The sequence below is a fragment of the Pongo abelii genome, chromosome 21 (assembly GCF_028885655.2).
Source record: "Pongo abelii isolate AG06213 chromosome 21, NHGRI_mPonAbe1-v2.0_pri, whole genome shotgun sequence".
In the NCBI taxonomy this organism is placed as follows: domain Eukaryota; kingdom Metazoa; phylum Chordata; class Mammalia; order Primates; family Hominidae; genus Pongo; species Pongo abelii.
In genome coordinates this window covers 14505173-14528633 of record NC_072006.2, presented here as the reverse complement: position 1 = coordinate 14528633, position 23461 = coordinate 14505173, and the positions used below count along the sequence as shown (strand labels likewise).

Here is a 23461-nt window from a genome sequence, read left to right as displayed (position 1 = left end):
TCCAGCCTGGGTGAAAGGGCAAAACCCTGTTTCCAAAATATAAAATATAAAATTACTATAGACCAGAGACTGAATGACTTTAATCATGTGAGAGGAGGACGCTTTAGGTGGACATCTGGGGTGGGATGTTGTGTGACCACACCAGTTGTTGTGAGTGATTGTCATTGTAATCAGTGATGATGTTAGACAATAAACATGTCATCTCGTTTTGGAAGGCAATGTCAATCGATGACAAGGCAGAGTCAGACTTGTGGAAGCACTGGGGAGGGGGTGGGGGGAGGGGAAGGGGCAAGTGTGCACCATGATCTCCCATCCACCTACCAAACATGGGTCCAAACATCCCAGGGAGCTGAGCCCCAGGCAAGCGGCCTGGGTTGGACCTTACTTAACATGATTTATTTTTGTCTGATTTTTCCAAGCCTGATAGTCTCCTTGGGCCAAGCTAACCAAATGACTGAAATCTTCACTTTATATTTTATTGTGTGACCTCGTAAACACACATTTGCCCTTCATTCGCCAGTAAGAACATAACAAAACAGAGCAACATTAGAAACAGCATTTTGGGCTCAACTGCTTTGTTCTCTGTTTCTTGCGTGTGATGCCACTATTTTTCTATTCTGACCTATTTAGCACATTTGCTGTTTACCAAGACTGGAAGAGATTATTCATCATTTCAAATTACCCATCTGGAAGGCATTTTATAAACATGTCTAGTTTTCTATAATTTATTTATATTTCCAGATATCAAGATTCCTAAAATATGTTGAAACCACACCCCAGATAATAAAGACTATGTATTATTTTCCAGTTAAATTTTTTTCAGTATTTTTGGTAATAAAATTATGATACAACAGGTGACACAATTAATCATGTGGGACATTCAAACCCAGTGCTTTTTATATATTTAAAATAACTTTTTATTTTTTAAAAAATACATGTTTGTTACAGAACATTTAGAGGATATATATTTTAAAAGCTATAGGTCTGTTTATTAATCCTTTGGAGTACATCCTTCCAGAATTTTTATGCACCCATCTGTCTCTACTTTTTTATTGTGTTCTACTTCGCTTTGTAATTCCTGTTATAACCTGATACATATTACATATTTATTTGCCCAATTGTTATAATCTATTTCTCCCACTCAAATGGAAGCCTCTTAGGGGAAAGTACTCCACCACTTTTGTTCACTACTAAGCCCCACTAGCCTCACGTAGTATCTGTACATATTAGGTGTCCATAAAAGAAAGAATGAATGAATCATTGACACTCATTAAATATTTAAAAAATTGAAAGAAGCCATGAAGTACAAGCCAACTGACCCAAAGTCATGATATGGCAAATGGATCAGAACTTCTTTCTTTTCCACCTCATATTTCTTGATTTCATCTGCTGTTGGCCGATTAGCCCATTAATTTGAACTCAGTTAATTAGCTGCAGGCATGCAGTTGATTCATTAAATGAGAACTAGAGAGAAGTAGTGATCTGGGGGCAAGGGAAAGAGTGGTGACCCCACAAATGGGGCTGACTGTGCGGGAGGCCACTGTGGAGTGGATTAGAGTGGGGAAGTCTACTGCTGAGCTTACTAATGCCTGTGTTCTTCCTGCAGGGGTGGTGAATGAATAGCTCCCCTCAATTCCTCCATTCTCAGAATCTGACCCTGCACTGTTAGGTGGATACAAAGCAAGTGACTCTTGATCCGACCAAAAGGGACAATGCTGAGGAAGCTGAGTAACTTCTGCAGTAACCAAAGAAAGGAAGATAATCATGAGCACTCTCATGTCTTTCTTTACCCAACACCTGGACATTTTAACCACCAACTTCCTATTCACAGACAAAAAGTAATCCAGGGAGTATTGTTACCAGGCAATGACTATTTTTAACACAAGATTTAAAGTCTGATCTTGCTCTTCCTTTTGATTCTTTCAGTGAGGATGTCCACGCTATGAAACAATTCCCAAATATGCCATTCTGATGGGGGGGCTGCAGTGTGACGGGAGCTAGAATTGCTTTTTTAACTTTTTATTCGGAAATAATTTTGAACTTACAGAAAATAATTGCAATGATCCAAACCCTTACTACTCAGGAAGGAGAAAAACAACCCAACACAAAATAAGCAAAAGATTTGAACAGACATTTTATCAAAGAAGCTATGCAAATGGCAAATGAGCACATGAAAATATGCTTAACATCATTACTCTGTAGGGAAAGGCTAAAACTACAATAAGATGCCACGACACATCTATCAGAATGGCTGAAATAGAAGAGTGATATTACCAACTGTCAATGAGGACTCAGAGAACTGGAAGCATCATACATAGTTGATGGGAACATAAAATGGTACAGTCTCTTTGGAAAACAGTTGGGTAGTTTCTTAAAGAAATCAACATAAACTTAACACATCACCCAGAAATTCCACTCATAGGTATTTACTCAAGAGAAGTGAAAATATGTGTCTACATAAAGACTTGTATGTGGGTGTTCACAGTAGCATGATTTATAACAATAAAACTAAAAACAGTCTAAATGTGGAATGGATAAACAAAATGTGATAAATCCATGCAATGAAATACTATTCAGTGGTAAAAAAAAGAACAAGCTATTGATACCTGCTACAACGTGGATGACTTTAATAACATTATGTTGAGTGGGAGTAGTCAGGCACAAAAGACCACATATGGTATAGTTCCACTTATGTAAAGTTTCTGGAAAGCTGTATAAATTTACTAAAACACTACACTGGTACACTTAAAATAGGTAAATTTTATGGTACGTAAATTATACCCAAATAAAGCTTTTTTTAAAATGGGAGCATATTCTAAATATTGTTTGTACTGTGCTTTTTTCTACTCAAAACTATAACTCAAAGAGAGTTTCATACTAGCATAGGAGATGGCCCTCATTTTTTAGTGGTTATAATGGTTCGCTGTATGATTGTGCCCAAATTTAAGTAAATCAAATAGCCATGAACAATAAGTTCTCATTTCCCCATTCAGACCAAAGACCTAGTAGGCATACAGTTTCTGCGTTCAGCTTTAAAAGCTACAAATTCGTTCCTTCCTTGCCTCAAAATCTCTTGAGCACCCTGTGATGGATGCTAATGGTGCCTCCGTCGTCCCCTCCACACCCACTGTTCCCATCCATGCCAAGGGTTTCCCACTGCAGGTACCCGTGAGTCTCTTCCTGAGGTCTCTCTGGTGACAGGAGCATACTTGAATCACGCATGGGTGGCCAGAAGTGCCAGGAAGTTACTGCCTTTTGGAGCAGTCCTCACCAATGATGGAAGGAAGTTGGGGATAAACACCCCAGCTCCCTTACTCTGTGGGTAAAACCACTCGGAGGTGAGGTCTCCAGCACCTCGCAGAGCTCCCAGCACCACTGAGCCCCCGTTGCCAATGGCGGCATCTGATCTTTAACACTCGTTCTTTCCCTTCTCTCTCCCATTTCCCTACCCCTCCTCCATCCTTCTGGAATCACTCAGCAAATAAATTACTGCATCTAAATCCTTGTCTCAGGGGAACCAAAATAAACCACCACCAAGAAGCGACAGTTACTAATTGGTTTATACATCTGGTATTTTCTGCTTTATCCTTGTGCATTTATTTTTTTATATTAAACAATCTTTATTTGAAAAACAGTACCTTGGCCGGGCACAGTGGCTCACGCCTGTAATCCCAGCACTTTGGGAGGCTGAGGCGGGTGGATCACGAGGTCAGGAGATCGAGACCATCCTGGCTAACACGGTGAAACCCAGTCTCTACTAAAAAAAAAAAAAATACAAAAAAAAATTAGCTGGGCGTGGTGGCGGGCGCCTGTAGTCCCAGCTACTTGGGAGGCTGAGGCGAGAGAATGGCGTGAACCCGGGAAGCGGAGCTTGCAGTGAGCTGAGATCACGCCACTGCACTCCAGCCTGGGCGACACAGAACAAGACTCCGTCTCAAAAAAAAAAAAGTACCTTATAATCTTAACACTATCAAACTTCAATAAGAGCAATTTCAGCATCAATAAACAGTAGCTAAACTAATGAGAGAGCAATCAAAAGTGCTTTAAAGGGAGCAGCACTGGTTGATGTTCTGCTGAGGCTCTGGGCATTCAGAACCTGGCTAGGGAAAACAGAATCAAATCGGCAGGTGCTCTGGACCCAAGCGCTCACATTGTGACCCACCTCCCTCCTGGGGGCCCTGGCAGCCCATGGTCTTCTTGGCACTTCTTTTTTCATTTCTTTGAGATGGAGTCTCGCTCTGTCACCCAGGGTGGAGTGCAGTGGCACAATCTCGGCTCACTGCAACCTCTGCCTCCCAGGTTCAAGTGATTCTCATGCCTCAGCCTCCCAAGTAGCTGGGACTACAGGCATGCACCACCACACCTGGCTTTTTTTTTTTTTTTTGTATTATTAATAGAGATGGGGTTTTGCCATGTTGGCCAGACTGGTCTCGAACTCCTGACCTCAAGAAATCCACCTGCCTTGGCCTCCCAAAGTGCTGGGATTACAGTTGTGAGCCACCACGCCTGGCCCCTCTTGGCACTTCTGGGCTCCTGTGCGCTGTGGATGGTGGAGCCCTGGGAGCCAAAGGGCCACTCAGGAAAGGCTGCAACTTGGCCTTGCAGTCAGCCGGCTTCTGCCTGTTGTAGTCATTTTCTTTCTGCAGCACCTGGAGTTCTGTCTCAGTGGTCGCAGCGGCCATCTAGCTTTCCTGGGCTGTTCTCTGGTGGAAGAGGATCTCCCTCTGAAAACTGGAAGTGTCTTTCTTCAATTCCTGGGCCAGGTCTTGGGCCATCTGCTTGTAGTGGTTGTGGGTTTTGACATGTGGTTCATGTGTGTGTGCACCTTGTGAAGTCTCTGGTCAAGGTCCAGGCAGTAGGCGTCCTCCTCTGTGGACTCCCATGAGGCCCCATCATGTGTTCTCGGTGGAGATCAGGCAGAACAGGAAGCGTCGGCTGTAGCTTCGGCAGCTCCCTCTCCAGCTGTGCCCTTGCACCCTGCAGAGAGGCCTGCTCGCTGATCAGACTTTGGACTTGTGCTGTGAGTTCTTTATGCCTTTGATTTCTTCCCACAATTGCATGTCTGCTTTTCCAGTCTCCCCCTCAGGACATTCGAAGGATGCACCTAAGTCACCATCGTCATCCACACTCTTCGGAGGACTTGTGGCTGGGACGCTAGAGGACTGCCATATCCTGCTTCCATGTTCTCCTCCACTGCCAAGTCCCCATCCTCCACATGGTGTCTACCACCCTCCAGCAGATGCAGGACGCTGGGCTGGGGTGTGGACCGGGGAGGTCAGTCGCTTCACTCCAACATTTATGACTGTTTCATTCCTGCCTTGGCCTGCTTCAGCCTTCTTTGCCTGCAAGCGTTGCTTCTGTCTGACAATTTCCTGGTCGGGCAGCTCTGTAGGTTGCTGGTGGTCACTGCTATCATTCAGATCATCCGAGTTTTTCCCTGATCTTCTGCCCCGGCTGCGAAGTATATGGACATGCTTTGCATCAGACACTTGGGGAAGTTCAGGAGGCTTCCTTTTTGATGCTTTTTTCAGAAGCTCACCTAGGTCCTGATGCGAAAGACCTGCTTATTTCATTCAGAACCCTAGGCAGAGGGTTTGGAGCAATCCAGGACTGGCCTGTGGCATGGCTGACATGAGGCCCCCCACCAGCCTGGGGTGCTGACTGCATTGTGGCTCTGGCCTTTCCTTGGACCACGCCCTGGACCGCATCCCTTTGGGCCGGCTCTGCCCTTCTTTTCACTGCATGTCATCTCCTGACCATAAAGGCCACCATAGCAGTGTATGCCCAGATCACCCAGGGTATCCCTAGGGTTGCCGGCACTAGTCCCAGGATTCTGTACATCGCTAGCACTGCCACCCACAGGGGGCCAGCAGCAGCTGAGTAGGTACTGCATGGCGAGCAGCAGGCCCTCCATGGCTCCAGAGGGCTCTGCTGCTCTGTTTCCACTTGCCAGTGGCCTGTGGACAGCTAACTGGAACCCCGTGGAGTGTTTTGTCTCTGACACAAACAAGGGCCCACCAACCAGGGTAGACCGTCCGTTGGGCTGTGGGAGGGGAGGCACCTCGTGCTTTAGAAAACTGTGTCCCTGATTTTGCTGTGCAAATAGAAAATGACATTACTTATACAGGGCCTTTGGGGAGTGGAAAGAGCTCATGGCAGACCCGAGCTGAGGCCACTGCAGGCCCCACCTGGCCCTACAGCACAGCTAGACGGTCAAAGCAGGGGCCATGCCACAGCCCGTGTCTACACACGATCCTATTCTCAGCTTGCCTTCACCCGACTCCCCTTCCTCTGACCCCCACTGGGCCATGGTGGCCTCTCTGGCCCTGCTGGGGACCAGGCTCAGGGAGGAGAGGGGCGGCCTGTGACTGCCAGGTGTGGCCTGTGAATTTATACAAACAGAAGCAAGCCACTAAGCATGCAGGCATCTTAACGGCATGCATAAGGCATATGATTTCATTCATAGTTTAATTAGAATGCACTGTAAGACACCAGCATCAAGGTCTGGGTTCATTTGCTTGCTTGCTTAGCCAATGCAAGGACACAGTACAAATAACTTATGATTGTTTGGAAAGACATTTAATCATTTAAGGCTTAGGTTTCTTCCGCAGACCTTCTTTAGATGGCCAAGAACACAACGGTGATGCCACCCCTAGCATATGCTTTATGACTTATAACTCACAAAAAGCGTAAAACTGCAAGTCTTTTCCATGCTAAGTTGGAAGAAGTCCTGTAAATTTATGGCTGCAAATTCCAACCAACATAAAAGCTTTGCCTCTTCTCCTTCCAGCTAAACTGCATCCATGCCAGATGAGAGGGCCAAGGTATTGAGAGAAGCACAGAAAAGACATTTTTGCAGAATCCAAAACCTTCTCCTAAAATTTAGGAAAACACACACATCAATATGACTGACAATTTTTTCATTCTACTTGCTGCTCTTATTTCATTCTGACAAGTTTGGGCAACTGGTGTGTGCTGAATCCAAGTCTAATCATTTGAGGCAGCTGCTGAGGTGTTAACAGGTTGTCACTGTGGAGGAACAAGCTCACCATCTCCAAACACTTCATGATTCTAAGGTGAACAAAGCCATCATACAAGATAAAGTAACAATTCCCAGCTCAGGTCTGAGATAAAGAGATTCCTGGAGCCTTAGGGTGTGCAGCTTTTAGTATCATCTCATCTCCCATTAATAACAACTTAGAATATCATTAAGGTTTTGGGATTTTGCCAAAAGTGATAATTAAAACTAGCACTGGTAAAGACTTAAATTTCACATCATGTTTGCCCAATTTGGCAGAAGATAGAGGAAGCATGGTAGATTGCCTTACTGGTCTTAAGCCAAGGTCAACAGTGGAAACTCCTCCAGCAAAGGCAGAACACATTTCTCTGCCTCTTGACTTAGGTTTGGCCATGTGACTTGCTTTGGCTAATAGAATAATACAAAAATGTCAGTGTGCCAATTCCAAGCACAAGCTTTACAAGGTTTCTTGGGCTTCCACTTATATTTATGCACTTTTGCCATTGTCACAAGGAGAGCTTTCCTCAGGTAGCCACGCCCACCAACCTGGACTTAGAGTGCGCTAAGTGTTGCTGGCCTGAACCCAGACATCAGTGGGAAGCCAAGCCTAGCTGAACCTGTGCAGGAAGCAGCGTCACCTAGCTGAGCCCAACCTAGATCTGCCAGATCCCAGCTAACCTCTGTTTGCATGAGCTAAACAGATACTTATTATCAATTTCGTGTCTTTTTTTTTGAGACAGGATCTCACTCTGTTGGCCAGGCTGCAGTGCAGTGGTGCAATCATGGCTCACTATAGCCTTGAGCTCCTGGACTCAAGCAATCCTCCCACCTTAGCTTGCCTATTAGCTAGGACTACAGATGCACACCACCATGCCTGGCTAATTTTTGTTATCTTTTGTAGAAATGGGGTTTCACCATGTTGCCCAGGCTGATCTCAAACTTCTGTGCTCAGGCAATCCTCCCACCTCAGCCTCCCAAAGTGCTGGGATTACAGGTGTGAGCCACCGCACCCAGCTCAGTTTTCCTACTGAGTTTGGAGATGGTTTGTTGCACATGTAAGAGCTGATGCCAGAGCAAAGGGGAAGTATAGGAAGCCGGGGGAATAGTGCATAGTAGGTTTCTCCTCTTTCCTTCCCTGGAAAAATGGGTGGTAACGTACAGGATATAATCATGATGTTCATAGTTGCTTTTTAAAAAGTCCATCTCACGCCAGTTAGAATGGCGATCATTAAAAAGTCGGGAAACAACAGATGCTGGAGAGGATGTGGAGAAATAGGAATGCTTTTACACAGTTGGTGGGAGTGTAAATTAGTTCAACCATTGTGGAAAGCACTGGGGCGATTCCTCAAGGAACTAGAACTAGAAATACCATTTGACCCAGTGATCCCATTCATTACTGCCTATATACCCAAAGGATTAGAAATCATTCTACTGTAAAGACACGTGCACACTCACGTTTATTGCAGCACTGTTCACAATAGCAAAGACTTGGAACCAACCCAAATGCCTATCAATGTTAGACTGGATAAAGAAAATGTGGCACATATACACCATAAAATACTATGCAGCCATAAAAAAGGATGAGTTCATGTCCTTTGCAGGGACATGGATGAAGATGGAAACCATCATTCTCAGCAAACTATCACAAGGACAGAAAACCAAACACCACATGTTCTCACTCATAAGTGGGAGCTGAACAATGAGAACACATGGACACAGGGTAGGGGAGCATCACACACTGTGGCCTGTCGGGGGTTAGGGGGCTGGGGGAGGGATAGCATTAGGAGAAATATCTAATGTAGATGATGGGTTGATGGGTGCAGCAAACCACCATGGCACATGTATACCTATGTAACAAACCTTCATGTTCTGCACATGTACCCCAGAACTTAAAATATAATAATTAAAAAAAAATAGTCTTTATAACTTGGGCCAGGCACAGTGGCTCATGCCTGTAATCCCAGCACTTTGGGAGGCTAAGGCGGGCAGATCATCTGAGATCAAGAGTTTGAGACCAGCCTGGCCAACATGGCGAAACCCTGTCTCAACTAAAAATACAAAAATTGGCTGGGTGTGGTGGTGCGTGCCTGTAATCCCAGCTACCCAGGAGGCTGAGGTAGGAGAACTGCTTGAACCCAGGAGGTGGAGGTTGCAGTGAGCCGAGATCGCACCACTGCACTCCAGCCTGGGTGACAGAGTTAGACCTCAACTCAGAAAAAAAAAAAGGTCCCTATAACTTCTTCTAAGAATATCCTAACTTCTGAGTCCCATAGTTGGACTATTCGAAGATGAATCCTACACAGTCTGTCGTAGCGATGGTGGGATTGAGCCCCGGTGCCCACAGTGGTAACCTGCTCATGTCGCAGACTGTATGGCCTCTTTGCCCTCTGTATGCCACTCCCTACTCCCTCATTGTGCTTCAGGGCATCCCTGCCCATATAAATACTCGCATCCCAATTTTTGACCAAAGCTAAATCTCATTGTAATAAATAGTAACTAACACTCACTGAACACTTGAATGTGCCAGACGCCATGACACACAGGTAACTTTACTTCTCAGTGCTTCAGTTTTCTCATCTGTAAAATGAGGATAAGAATAGTGCCTACCTAAATAAACTAGAAAATCTAGCAGAAATGGATAAATTACTGGACACAAAGACCCTCCCAAGACTGAACCAGGAAGTTGAATCCCTGAATAGACCAATAACAAGTTCTGAAATTTTGAGGCAGTCATAAATAGCCTACCAACCAAAACCAAACCAAAACAAACAACAACAACAGCAAAACAAAACAAAACAAAAACCCAGATGGATTTACAGTGGAATTCTACCAGAGGTACAAAGTGGAGCTGGTACCATTTCTTCTGAAACTATTCCAAACAATTGAAAAGGAGGGACTTCTCCCTCACTCATTTTATGAGGCCAGCATAATCCAGATACCAAAACCTGGCAGAGATACAACAAAAAAATAAAACTTTAGGTCAATATCCCTGATGAACATTGATACAAAAATCCTCAATAAAATACTGGCAAACCAAATCCAGCAGCACATCAAAAAGCTTATTCACCATGATCAAGTCAGCTTCAACCCTGAGATGCAAGGCTGGTTCGATATATGCAAACCAATAAAGGTAATTCATCGTATAAACAGAACTAAAGGTAAAAACCACATGATTATCTCACTAGATGTAGAAAAGGCCTCCAATAAAACTCCACATCCTTTATGTTAAAAACTCGGAATAAACTAGGTATTGATGGAACATACTTCAAAATAATAAGAGCCATTTATGTATGACAAACCTACAGTTAATATCACACTGAATGGACAAAAGCTGGATGCATTCCCCTTGAAAACTAGCACAAGATAAGGATGCCCTCTCTCACCACTCCTATTCAACATAGTATTGGAAGTTCTGGCCAGGGCAGTCAGGCAAGAGAAAGATAAAAAGGGAATTCAAATAGGAAGAGAGGAAGTCAAATTGCCTTTGTTTGCAGATGACATGATCCTATATCTAGAAAACCACATTGTCTCAGCCAAAAAGTCTCTTAAGCTGATAAGCAACTTCAGCAAAGTCTCAGGATGCAAAATCAATGTGCGAAAATCGCAAGCATTGCTATACACCAACAATAGACAAGCAGAGAGCCAAATCGTGAATGAACTCCCATTCACAATTGCTATAAAGAGAATAAAATACCTAGGAATACAGCTAACAAGGGAAGTGAAGGGCCTCTTCAAGGAGAACTACAAACCACTGCTCAAGGAAATCAGAGAAGACACAAACAAATGGAAAAACATCCCATGCTCAAGGATAGGAAGAATCAATATCGTGAAAATGGCCATATTGCCCAAAGCAATTTATAGATTCAATGCTATTCCCATTAAACTACCATTGACATTCTTCACAGAATTAAAAAATAACTACTTTAAAATTCACATGGAACCAAAAGAGTCTGTATAGGTAAGACAATCTGAAGCAAAAAGAACAAAGATCTGATTTTTAGTTTTGAGTTTTACATTTAAGTCTTTAATCCATCTTGAGTTGATTTTTGTGTAAGGTATAAGGAAGGGGTACAGTTTCAATTTTCTGCATATGCCTAGCCAGTTTTCCTAGTACCATTTATTAAATAGGGAATCCTTTCCCCATTGCTTGTTTTTGTTAGGTTTGTCAAAAATCAGATGTTTGTAGATGTGTGGTCTTATTTCTGAGATCTCTATTCTGTTCTTTTGGTCTATGTGTCTGTTTTTGTACCAGTATCATGCTGTTTTGGTTACTGTAAACTTGTAGTATAGTTTTAACTCCAGTAGTGTGATGCCTCTAGCTTTGTTCTTTTTGCACACAACAAGCTTTCAATAAATGCTAGTTATTTTCCGGCAAGACTTGCTTATCCTTATTACTATCAGGTTTCTAAGCTGCATCTGCTAGGGTTGAAAGAACAGGGTAGAATTGAGGAAAATAAAAAGGTAAAAGGGAATGAAGAGAAAGGAATACATTTCATCTTCATTAAGTCACTTTACAATTCTCAGCCCACAGATGGCAGTGCTGGCCTTTTTCACTAATCAGTGAGCAGGTAGAACAACAGGAACAATAAAGCATTCTCCGTTAATTATATTTAGTTAATGAAGTTCTATTGCACTGAGGACAGGAGAAGCCTGAGAACAAGAGAAGATAAAAGAGGGGTCTAGTGGGAGAGGCTGGTTATGTTGTGCTCCTTGGAGTATAGGTCCAAGGCATGGGAGGCATTTTCAAAGGACTGTGTCCAAGAGAGGATACATTGTTTCCAACAGGGTTCAGCAGGGACTGGAAGACTTCCCTCAGGTATGCAGATGACTAGGGCTTGCTCTAGATGGTGTCAGAGCACTCCTTGGCGTACCATGAAATAGGGCACTAAAACCTAGCTTTTGAGGGGGCTTTCAGGACTCAGTCAAGGTGGAGAAGTGGATGGGTCACTCAGTTGGTATTAAAATTAACTATCCCTAGCGACCCAGGTGAAAGTACGGACTACCCAAAGGTGGCTGACTGACTGCTTGCCGAGGAATTCTCCTGTGATGTCATCCCTCCAGCCTGCCTTTCTATAACACAGCCTCACTCCAGACCTTTAGTCACACTGTGGCAAGGGGAAAGGAGGGAGGCCAAGCCCCAGGAGCTCTGGCTATACTTTATTTATTTTTTTTTAAAGAAATTTTTGTAGAGATAGTGCCCAAGCTGATCTTGAACTCCTGTCCTCAAGCAATCCTCCTGCCTTGGCCTCCCGAAGGGCTGAGATTACAGACATGAGCCACCACACCTGGCCTGGCCATACCTGGTAGGGGCAGCTCTTTCTGCCAAGCATGTAGGTCACCTAAGCACGGGGTGCTCGGGACAGGGCCCAATGAAGTCACCCAGCCTGCTCCAAATTTTGCCTTGACGCTGCCTAACTGGGTGATGTAGGGTAAGTGACTTAACCTCGTGAGACTCAGTTTCCCCATCTGTAAAATGAGAATAATAACAATCCCACCTCTATAGGGCTGTCGTGATGATTAAATGTGACAACGGATGCCGTGGTCATCAGTTCTCCAATGTTGTATATTGGCTTTTCCCTTCTTGAAAATATTTTTTGCTCGGATAACCTAATGAAATATTGTATCTCAGAGTCCTGTGGCAGTTCCTGCTATTGTTTATTTTACAATTGCGTTTTATTGAAGTTATTTATTTATGAAAGTCAAACACAGGGATGTTTTATGTAATAGGAAGGACAGAGGAAGTGAGAAATCTTTGGCCTCAAAAGACAAACCTACAACATCATGATAAGACTTCAGTATTTATACCTGGAACTATGCACTTCCTTACTCTGTCATCATTATTATCAAGAAAATTCACATCTAATGCTCTTTGGTGTTTATTTAACACGCATTTATTAGGTATCTGCTCAGGTAAGGGTCTTTGCTAGAAGAAAAGAGGTGAAGAATAGGAAAGACAGACCAATCCCAGGCCTTCCCGAAATAAAACTAGGGATAGAGACATTGATCACAGAATCACATAATGATGCCGGGCGTGGTGGCTCACACCTGTAATCCCAGCACTTTGGGAGGCCGAGGCGGGTGGATCACGAGGTCAGGAGATCGAGACCATGCTGGCTAACATAGTGAAACCTCATCTCTACTAAAAATACAAAAGAATTAGCCGGGTGTGGTGGCGGGCGCCTGTAGTCCCAGCTACTCAGGAGGCTGAGGCAGGAGAATGGCGTGAACCCAAAAGGCAGAGGTTGCAGTGAGCCGAGATTGCGCCACTGCACTCCAGCCTGGGCAACAGAGCGAGACTCTGTCTCAAACAAACAAACAAAAAAGAACTCCATTTCAAAAAATAATAATAATAAAATAAAATAAAGAATCACGTGATGATTATTTTACATGATAAGGAAAAGAATATTGTGTAATATGAGCAGATACCACAGGATCTAAATTCATGGAGGGAAGGTAGACAGCTTCCTGAGAGAACTCTACATTTAAGTCAGAACAGGAGGCACACAACCAGGGTCCAAATTAAGAAATAGAGCAACAACATATCGTGCAGAGATAGTTCTCTAACATTTTTCTCTCTTATTCCTCTTACTCTGCAAGGGTTTGCTTTCTCTGAGAGCAGTTGTGTCTACAGGGCAGCTAAGGCCCAGCTTCCAGCCCAGGAAGAATGTGTAGTTAGAGCAGTGGTGAACCTCACAAGCTTGAAATCAGGCGGCTCTGGGTTGAAACTCCAGCAACACATTCAATAGTTGTGTGGCCTTAGGTAAGTCAGTTCATCTCATTCAACTTCTGTTTTCTTACTTGTAAACAAGTGTAATGATATCTTACACTTCAAACAGTGTTGCTGTGGGTTTAAATGAAATAGCTGAAAACAACAGTGTTTATTTTGCTCATGAATCTGCTATAGGAGCAGGGCTCAGCAGGGATGGTTCAGCAGGGGCAGCTTATCTCTGCTTGATTTAGCATCAGTGGGGGCAGCTCAAAGGCTGGGGGCTGGAGCCAGCCTTCTAAGTCCCATGTCAGTGGGGCTGTCAACTGGAGCACCTACATGTGGCCTCTCTGCAGGGCCTGGCTTCCCAGAAACATGGTGGGTGGGTCTCAAGGACATGTATCCTAAGGGATTTAGAGAGCTACGTGGAAGCCCCGTCACCTTTGCTAATCAAGACTTTGATGTCACTCGGCATCACTTTGCCACATTCTTTATGTCAAGGCAGTCACTGGGTCCTGCTCAGATTCAAGGAAAGGGAAAATAGACCTCTTCACTTGATGGAGGAGTAGCAAGGTTTTGGAGGAGCCGTGACCGTGACCTATGTTGAAAAATATGACCTGCCATAGTGGCCTATACTGAAATCCCGTCGATGCAATTTCCTTTCAATGTGAAGATTTATAATTCTATGAAAAAAAATCTACAAAAAGTAGAGGACAGGAAGCAAGGTGGTGGGAACTGAAGAAAGAGAAGTAGAATCATTACTGCCATGTCCTCTTTCAGTTATTGCCAGGTTCTTTGTACTCGGCGGTGGTGTCATCCCTCAGACGGGGCAACAGCAGTGCCCACCTCATGGTGGTGTTGTGATAATTGAATGAACTAACCCATTAAAGTGCTTAAAGCTGTGCTTGGCCCATGATGAGTGCTCTGAAAATGTGAATGATTTCCTTTTATGCTCGTGGGCTCCTAACTTGTCCTATCTTGATGTGGCCCTGCTGCCAGTGTATCATGGACAGAATCCCTCAGACAGCTGGAAAACATCCTCCCTGTTGCTCTGTCAGAGCAAAGTCCCTTCCACAGCCACATACCACAACTATAGCACATGATATTCCCAATCACACTGATGAGCTTGGAAATGAAGAAAATGCTGGGGTGGCGCACAGTGGGTTTATGGTCTCGCCGCTACATACCCCTTCACGCCAGCATCTCTTCTCCTCTCCCACTGCAGTTCAGCCTGACCTCCCCAGTGTTCTGAAGGGCTTGCACATTTTATCTTTTCTGATAGGCGTTCAGAAGTCCAGATCTCTCGTCTCCATCTACAACACAAAAATTGACCATTCAGGGTTTTGTATGTATATTAAAAACACAATGAACAACCACACAGAGGACTTGCTTCCTTGTCTGGCTCTGGGAGGAGACATTGCGAAATGAGAACGCAGTGATGGCCTTTCCTTCCCATTCCTGGTCCTCCACCTCTGGACCAGGAAACCGAGGAGGGAGATTTCTTTACCAGAATGCCCTCTAAATCCCTGTGCCAATGCTCAGATTTTAAAAACTCTAAATGGTCTTTCATGAATGGAACTAATCAACAAGCATCCTGTCTTTCCCATCAGTTAAGTGACAATTCATTTCTTTCCCTTATCCCTTGCATCACATCGCTTCCTACAAAAAGGATCCCAGAATCTTCCAGTCTAGGATTCTGGAGATGGGACTAATCAGAATAAGAAATTCCTATATAGCCAGGCACAGTGACTGGCATCTATAATCCCAGCACTTTGGAAGGCAGAGGCAGGTGGATCGCTTGGGCTCAGGAGTTTGAGACCAGCCTGGGCAACATGGTGAAATCCCATCTCTACCAAAAATACAAAAAATTAGCCAGGCATAATGACACACGCCTGTGGTCCCACCTACTTGGGAGGCTGAGGTGGGAAGATTGCTTGAGCCTAGGAGGCTGAAGTTGCAGTTAGCAGAGATTATGCTACTGCACTTCAGCCTGGGTGACAGAGTGAGACTCCATTTCAAAAAAAAAAAAATTCCTATATCATCCTATATTTCATTTTTTACTGTTTGAATCAGTATCCTAGCCTTTTCAAAATTACCTAAGTACATGCATGAATGCAGTCACCTTGCTTGAAAATGCAAATATTAGATCAAAGCTCAAGTTCCCTTTGATCATCACCATTAACTCCTATATCCTTGGCAGAAGTGGGCATTTTTGTAATTTAAATTATATCTTTCCAGATTGTTTCTGTGCATTCCAATATCCTATTACACGCACACACACATGCACACATGCACACACACTCACGTGTATGTGTTTCTTTTCTAAATATGTTTCTCATGTGCTCCACTCTCCTGCTTGTTCTATCCTCAGGATGTCCTATCAAACTCCCAACATCGGTATAAGAAGATTATCTCATTCTTTTTTTCCCACTGCTTTCCTAATACTTCATAGTCTTGGCTCCTCTGTCAGGCTCTATAACTGGCCTCTGACTTCCCCACGGTCTCCTCCCCTGGAACTCTCACACACAGTTGCACACACATCCCTCCCTTCATGCCTGGGTCCATGTTAGCTTTCTGGCGTGGTATATTCTCCCTGTCCCTCTCCTCTTCCTTGAGAAGATTCAGCTCTTGGCCTGGGATGCAACATACTTGGGCTTCAGTCCCAGATGAGTTGCTCAGGCAAATTACTTAACCTGGGTTCTTATATAAAAAATAGGGTAATTGTAATAGCATTTATTATACTTCAAAGCATTGCTCTAAAGATTAAGTAGAATAGGCTGGGCGCGGTGGCTCACACCTGTAATCCCAGCACTTTGGGAGGCCAAGGTGGGCAGATCACGAGGTCAGGAGATCGAGATCATCCTGGCTAACACGGTGAAACCCCATCTCTACTAAAAATACAAAAAATTAGCCGGGGGTGGGGGCGGGTGCCTGTAGTCCCAGCTACTCAGGAGGCTGAGGCAGGAGAATGGCGTGAACCCGGGAGGCGGAGGTTGCAGTGAGCCAAGACACCTCCAGCCTGGGCAACAGAGCGAGACTCCATCTCAAAAAAAAAAAAAAAAAAAAAAGATTAAGTAGAATAATCCATAGAAACCATTGGTCCATCGTAAGTTATTTAGTAAATGCTCAAACAATGTGAACTGCCACCACCATCAATGTTAGTGATCATCATCATCATCATTTTTCAGGAATCATTTAAATCCCACTTTCCTTCTTAATCCAGATTTTCCTCTGAACCCCTGCTTCACACACAGATAGGACTACTCAAAATCATCCCAATAAACATTAAGCTACGTCGACATCACTTCACAATGTCTTCTAATCTTTACTAATAGGTAGGCCTTGGATTCAATGTACTGCCCCACTGTATTGAGGGCGAGCTTCACAAATCACACAGAATAAAGGGAGCCTGTTGCATGGTTTATATTATGGTATTAAATAAGTATGTAAAAATAAAATAACTAGGTGTAAATGGCCTATATTCTTGCTTTTACATAGTTATAAAACCAAGCACAATTTTAAATTATGTAAGAACAAGCATGTAAATGAATATAATTAAAAGTAACTCAATTAATGCAAGGGATAATGTCTTCCTGAAACTAAGTCACTCTTGCATCATAAATATGGTGGGCCTGCATATTCTAAGAGAGGAAGGGCTTACATGAGAGAACAAGTCAAAAATTACCCTGACAGCTAATTTGCTGTGTGCAGAGGCTCACACTAGTGATAGGCACCTATAAACTGAGACCACCTGGGGAAACAGCAGACTCCAGTGCCCTGGGTCATGCTGATACTGGGACATTCACTCACTGAGTGGAATGGCAGCTGGAATTGCTCACACAATTCAAATGATTCCAATCTCTTTCACTCTCTCTTTGAATTCTCCCACTACATTTCTCTATCTGAACTACTGGGCAGCTTTCATTCATCCTCCCCCATTACACTGCATTTGGCCTTCACTTTGGGGAAACAAAAAACAAAAAACAAAAAACATTGACTATGTGTGAAGCCTCCTCTGACCATCTTCATACCTCGCAACAATCTCAGTTTATGGGATGATTTGGCCCCAAGGCAAATTAAATAAACTCAAACTCAGAGGCAGGCACTGAAATTACTTGGCAGAACTTGGTCCCAAGGCTCAATTCTTTGGGATTCTCCAACCTGGCTGCACACCTGTGAAGCTTTAAGCAAGCTCCAAGCCCAGAGTACATCCCAAATCAATTTGGGGGTGGGAACCCTATTTTTGAAGCTCCTTGTGTGATTCCAATGTGCACTGAAGGTTGAGAACAGGAATCTATTGACTCATAGCTTTCAAACACGTTTGACCATCCATCCATGGTAATAAATATATTTCACATTATGATCCATACCCAGGCATATACATACAAAACAGAAACAAACATTTTGTAGAACAATATTTAACTGTTACTACCAACCGTACACTCTAATATTTTCCATTTTCTTCACTTTTATTTAAAACAACGCTGGATATACCCAACTTCACCCCTTGATGAACCACAGTTCACTGGGGGATCATGACCTACAGCTTGAAAAACATTGCTGTAGTTAGTCCAGAATATAATTTGATTAATTAGTAAATGTTATCCTTGATATAAAAACATACTGGATTTCAGACATTCCAGAGGAGCATATGTGAATCCCTGAGAATAAGTCCATATAGAGGCCCATTTTGAAAATCTTTACTATGGACCAAATCCTTCATTTTACAAAACAGAAAAGGTCAAACTCCTATATACATTCCTCCTGGATGTGTACATGCCTGTGTGTGTTGCACTTTGCCCTAACCTACTTTTCTTTTCTCTTTTCTTTCATTTTCTTTCTTTTCTTTGCTCTTTTCTTCCTTCTCTCCTCTTCTCTTTCTTTCTCTTCTCTTCTTTCTTTTTTTTAGACAGCTTCATTCTGTCGCCCAGGCTGGAATGCAATGGTGCAACCTCGGCTCACTGCAAGATTATAGGCTGAGCCACTGCGCCCAGCCCTTCATTTCATATTTTCATGTGCCATTTTGTCTATTTGAAAAATCCTTAAATGACGACACTGTGGACCCTTAAACATAGAGATTCTGGAGCTTAGTGATGTTGCTTCAGCGTGTGTTGTTTGGGGGTGCTGGTCTTTTTTTCCTTTGCCCATGATGCATGGGGTAGGTATGTGCATTTTAACATTTGTTGACTGAGTTTTAGCATTCTAGGATATATTTCCAATTTTGATTTGACACAATGGCACTCTAAGGAGGCTGAAAAAAATGCTCATTTGGTCTCATAGAGAAGGGGATTTGCTATCACGTGCAGGATCTCAATAGTTAGGCTGTTTTTCAGCCTAGAACCCCTTCTAACATCAGACTGTATTGTTTTAGATCTCTGACACCCTTATCTCATGGGCAAAATAGAGGGTCATAAAAAATCCAGTTTTCATTAATATTGCTTCAGTAGCATCCACAAGTATTTAAAACTAAGTTTTCTGAGGACCTGAGGGGAAAAAAAAACTCACCAGGCAAAATGCTATTGGTCAACTTCCAAAGGGGTTTTTACTTGAAAACTACAATAAACAGCCAAACCCAAACAATCTAAAAAATAGACACGAAGCTGAACTTGCACTGAATATGTATGACATATGCTACGACATCTTACAGAAACTAAGATATTACTACAGAAACAAAAACACTGTAGCCGCTTACAAATGGTGCTTTTCCGTAAGAAGAAATATAATCACATATTAAAAACAGAAACAGACTGACTGAGACTTCCCTGCGAGTCCGGGTTAAGCAGCTGGAACAACTTGGGATGCTGTCCTGACCTTCCTGGGCCAGTGTCACTGCATGTGTACACAAGAGCATTTCCTCAGCAAAGTGCCTGTGGTTTAAATGGGTTATTGAACTTTAACAGGGATGTGTTCCTAAGAGAAATGCAAATTCTTTTAAAACTTACATTGGTTTCTCAACAAACTAGAATTTCTCTAAAGACAACTGAAGTGTTTCTACCTTTGAGGATTCTAAATTGTCTTAAATTTTAATTTAATTTTTCTATGGAGGAAAGCCAAATTTATGAAGGGGATTGTCTTGATCAGAATTATTCATGAATTAACCAAATGTGGATTAAGCATCTAGTAGGTGCGAGGTGATGTGAGAAATCCTGAGTAGCTGTTCTCATAGAAACCCTGAAGTCCTTATAAAGAAATTTATAAATTAAAACCTACAAGGTAATAACAGTTTAAAGAAAATGAAATACAACTAGATTTAATTTTTCTTAATCCAGTAGTCACAACTCTAGAAACTGAAGTAGTTGCTTATTTTTCCACATATTTTGATAGCATCATCTAGAAGGTTCATATGAACATTACTCATCATTACCTAGTATCACTGAATCTTTCTTTTTTTTGATACAGTGTCTCACCCTGTTGCTTAGGCTGGAGTGCAGTGGTGCGATTTTGGCTCACAGCAATCTCCACCTCCTGGGTTCAAGTGATTCTCCTGCCTCCGCCTCCCGCCACCACGCCTGGCTAATTTTTGTATTTTTAGTAGAGATGAGGTTTCGCCATGTTGGCCAGGCTGGGCTCGAACTCTTGACCTCAGGTGATCTGCCCGCTGTGGCCTCCCAAAGTGCTGGGATTACAGACATGAGCCACTGCACCCAGCCCACTGAATCTTTTTTTGAAGATTTGCACATGCAGGCCACTTGCTGGGTGCCATTTTGAAATGCTGCTATTGGTAGAGTTCATCTCTCACTAAAGCCTTTCTTTTCTATTCTGTACATGTTGACTATAGATGCATTATTCTTTGGATCCTTAATTGTGATCTTGGGTATATTATTTTCCCTGATCTTCTCTTAAAGGAGGTAAAATTGGTTCAGTTCATCCTGCCTTAGTGTTTCCAAGCTTCACAGATGAAAAGATTCAGTGACCTATTTGATTGATTTTCATTAGGTAGTGAACCCTGCCCGTGTTATCTTCATGACTGGACCACATCTCTGGTGTTGGCTCAGGCTAAGAATTTACTCACCCAGCTATGAGCTTTCTCATTCCAATTCCCTGTACTTCCCTATCTAGCAAGCCCAGCAACGTGTCAGTAGCTACCATGGGGAACTCAAATCTAGGCTTGTCCAGTCTTTCCCCACAGCTTTTCCTATAAAACAATGAATTCTCAACCTTAGAAAGTGTTAAAAACATTGTTCTGTAATCCTAATAACCTGGAAAATTTGGAGTTACTCAAAGTAAAATAAGTTTCTTTGTGCAAGATTTCTAGAGCATCTCTGCTAGTATAATCTAAAAGGGTCAAAGTATGTTCCAGCATCTCCCAAAACCCTTTGAGTTTTCATTTGTGAAAACCTCAGGATTAGGCCAGCTGTGAAGATAGTGCCCTGGAGTACTTCTTTTCTCCCTCCCTTTTTCGTTTCCTTTTTTTTCTTTAAATTAATTGTACTAGGGAAAGGCATTGCCATCTCCCTCTCTGGGGTACGAGAGAGAAAAAGACTAACATTAAAGGAAAACCATGCTATTATTACAGGAAAGCCCCCCTATGGCTGAGCCATCCAGTATAGCAGCCACGGGCCCTGTGTGGCAATCGAGCACCTGAAATGTGGCAAGTCTGAATAGGGATGCTTTGTAAGTAGAAAATATGCTCCAGGTTTTGAAGACTTAATACAAAAAAAATTTAAAATGCCTCAATAATAAATTTTCATATTGATCATATGTTGAAATATTGAATTAAATACAATATCTTATTAAAATTAATTTTGCCTATTGCTTTTGACTTTCTAAAATGTGACTACAAAAAATTTCAAATTACATATGCAACTCATGTTATATTTCTATTGGACAGTGGTGCCTGATGGAATAATTCCCAAAGCCTTACAGGTCATCAATACCCCTTGGCTGGGCTGCTGTATTTGCTGTATTTTGAACACACACACACACACAAACACAATGCTATATTCTGAACACACCACACACACACACACACACACACACACAGTGGCTGCTTAGCCTAAAATCCCTTGCCCTCTGCAGCCATCTCCTGTTACCATCCTGCTCAACTTTTAAGATCCACCTCAAAACATAATAGGCAATTGTTAGGTTTTCAGAAGTGACTCCATGCTAGGCACTATGCTGAACCCCCTCCTCCCTCAAGCCACCCTGGCAGCCTATGAAGGGGTAATAGAATATGCTCATTTTGTAGCTGGAAGAGGTGAGGTAACCTGCTTAACGCTATGTGCTGGTCAGTGGCAAACCTGAGTCTTCTTTGGCTTGTCAATCACCAAATCATCTTTTGTTTGTCATCACTGTCCCACCTTTAGCCCCTATGGTGGCTCTTGCCTCACCTCCCCATGTGTGTTCTAAGTCCTCAATAGCAGGCACCCCTTGCTCCTGTGAGCTTCGCTTCCCTCACTTTCCAGATCTTAGTTCAAGTGTCTTTCTCACAACACCCATCACTCATTACATCCTATTACCACTGCTTTGACATTTTGTTTCAGGCACATGATACCTTCTGATGACCCAGGTGGATTCTGCTCTTGTTGAAATGTTCACGAGAGATGACACTATGAGGCCTCAGTCAATATTTGATTAAGGTAAAGCATGTTATATACTTGAATAGCTTCCTTTCACCATCTTTTAGAAATGTATATTTTTGCTGTTAAAAATGGGAATTAAGTGCATTGATGAGGGTGACCTTTACAGACAGGTAGACCCTAAAAAGCCAAGGCAAACCACTCCAGCTGGAAGTGGAATTTCCGCTGTGGTAGAATTTGCCTCTGAAGACCTTCAGGCAGTTCTTCTGTCCACAAAGAATTTATTTCTTTCAGCTCATACTGTCGACTTGGCCTTGTCAACTGCTCTGGCCATGTCCCTGGAAGGAGTCCCATTTGTCCTTCCTCTTCCCCCAACCATGGAAAACAGCCTGAGAAAAAGCTGGATGGGAGAGGGAAGGAAAAATACATATTTCCTTTTCAACATTATTAAAGGAATGAAGATAATAATTATGGGTAATTCTAAAACATGAACATTTTAGGTAAGTTTAGATGACTTTATTCCTTACCGGTTGCCTGAAGTGGACACGATACAGGCAAAGAAAGCCTTGCTAGTTGCACTAAGACAACCCCAGCGCTGAGTTTGCATGAGAATATGAGCATTTCCTCAAAATGCCTCCTGTTAACATTTCTAGGAATACTTATTTCAAAGAATAATTTATCTTTGGAAAAAGAAATTAAAGTTCCTATGAAAAATAAGGATTTATATTTGTTATATTTTTCATTCCCTTTCCAAAGACATTTGTGTAATGAAGAAAATTTAGATTACCTTAAAATGAACTTGGTAGTTAATTTTCCTCAACTGATGATCTCTGTTTTCCCTAGAGAAGTCATGTTACTGTAATTTTATGAAGCTTTTCTCACTTCCACGTAATAATATCTGAGGCAGGGTGCACATTTCCTCTTTGGTGGATCAGGTATTCTTTCAAAGATCAAGCTAAGAATTTTGTTGACCTTAAATTATCTAAGCCTTAGCACTATAACTCACAAATTATATTCTTTGGTGTCTTCTTAAATATGTAAGAGGAAATTAAATAACATCCACAGAATTGTATTTTAGTCATTTTCTCAAATAAATTCATTTGCTTTTTTGGGAACCTTTTCTTATCTTTAGAAATGACCAGTAGTTTTAGAAATACAAATATATCTGTGATAATTTTCCAATAATTTCTAATTCTATTTTTACAATTAAAGAAATGG

The 23461-nt window shown here is 42.6% G+C and overlaps 1 protein-coding gene across 6 annotated transcripts in view; it reads right to left on the bottom strand.

Moving 5' to 3' along the window:
• Nucleotides 1–23461, bottom strand: part of RIN2 (Ras and Rab interactor 2) — a 246993-nt gene that overhangs the window by 189958 nt on the left and 33574 nt on the right. For 4 of the 6 annotated variants that reach the window (XM_054541625.2, XM_063720682.1, XM_054541621.2 and 1 more), the window contains exon 2: nt 14912–15037. Coding sequence is in view for 1 of the 6 variants with exons in the window: in XM_054541621.2 (XP_054397596.2) it covers nt 14912–15037 (126 nt within the window). In the remaining 5 variants the exon portion in view is untranslated. Of the gene's footprint in view, nt 1–3638; nt 3660–14911; nt 15038–23461 lie in introns of those variants that run through there. The other 2 variants (XM_054541622.2, XM_063720680.1) reach the window with 2 other exon arrangements.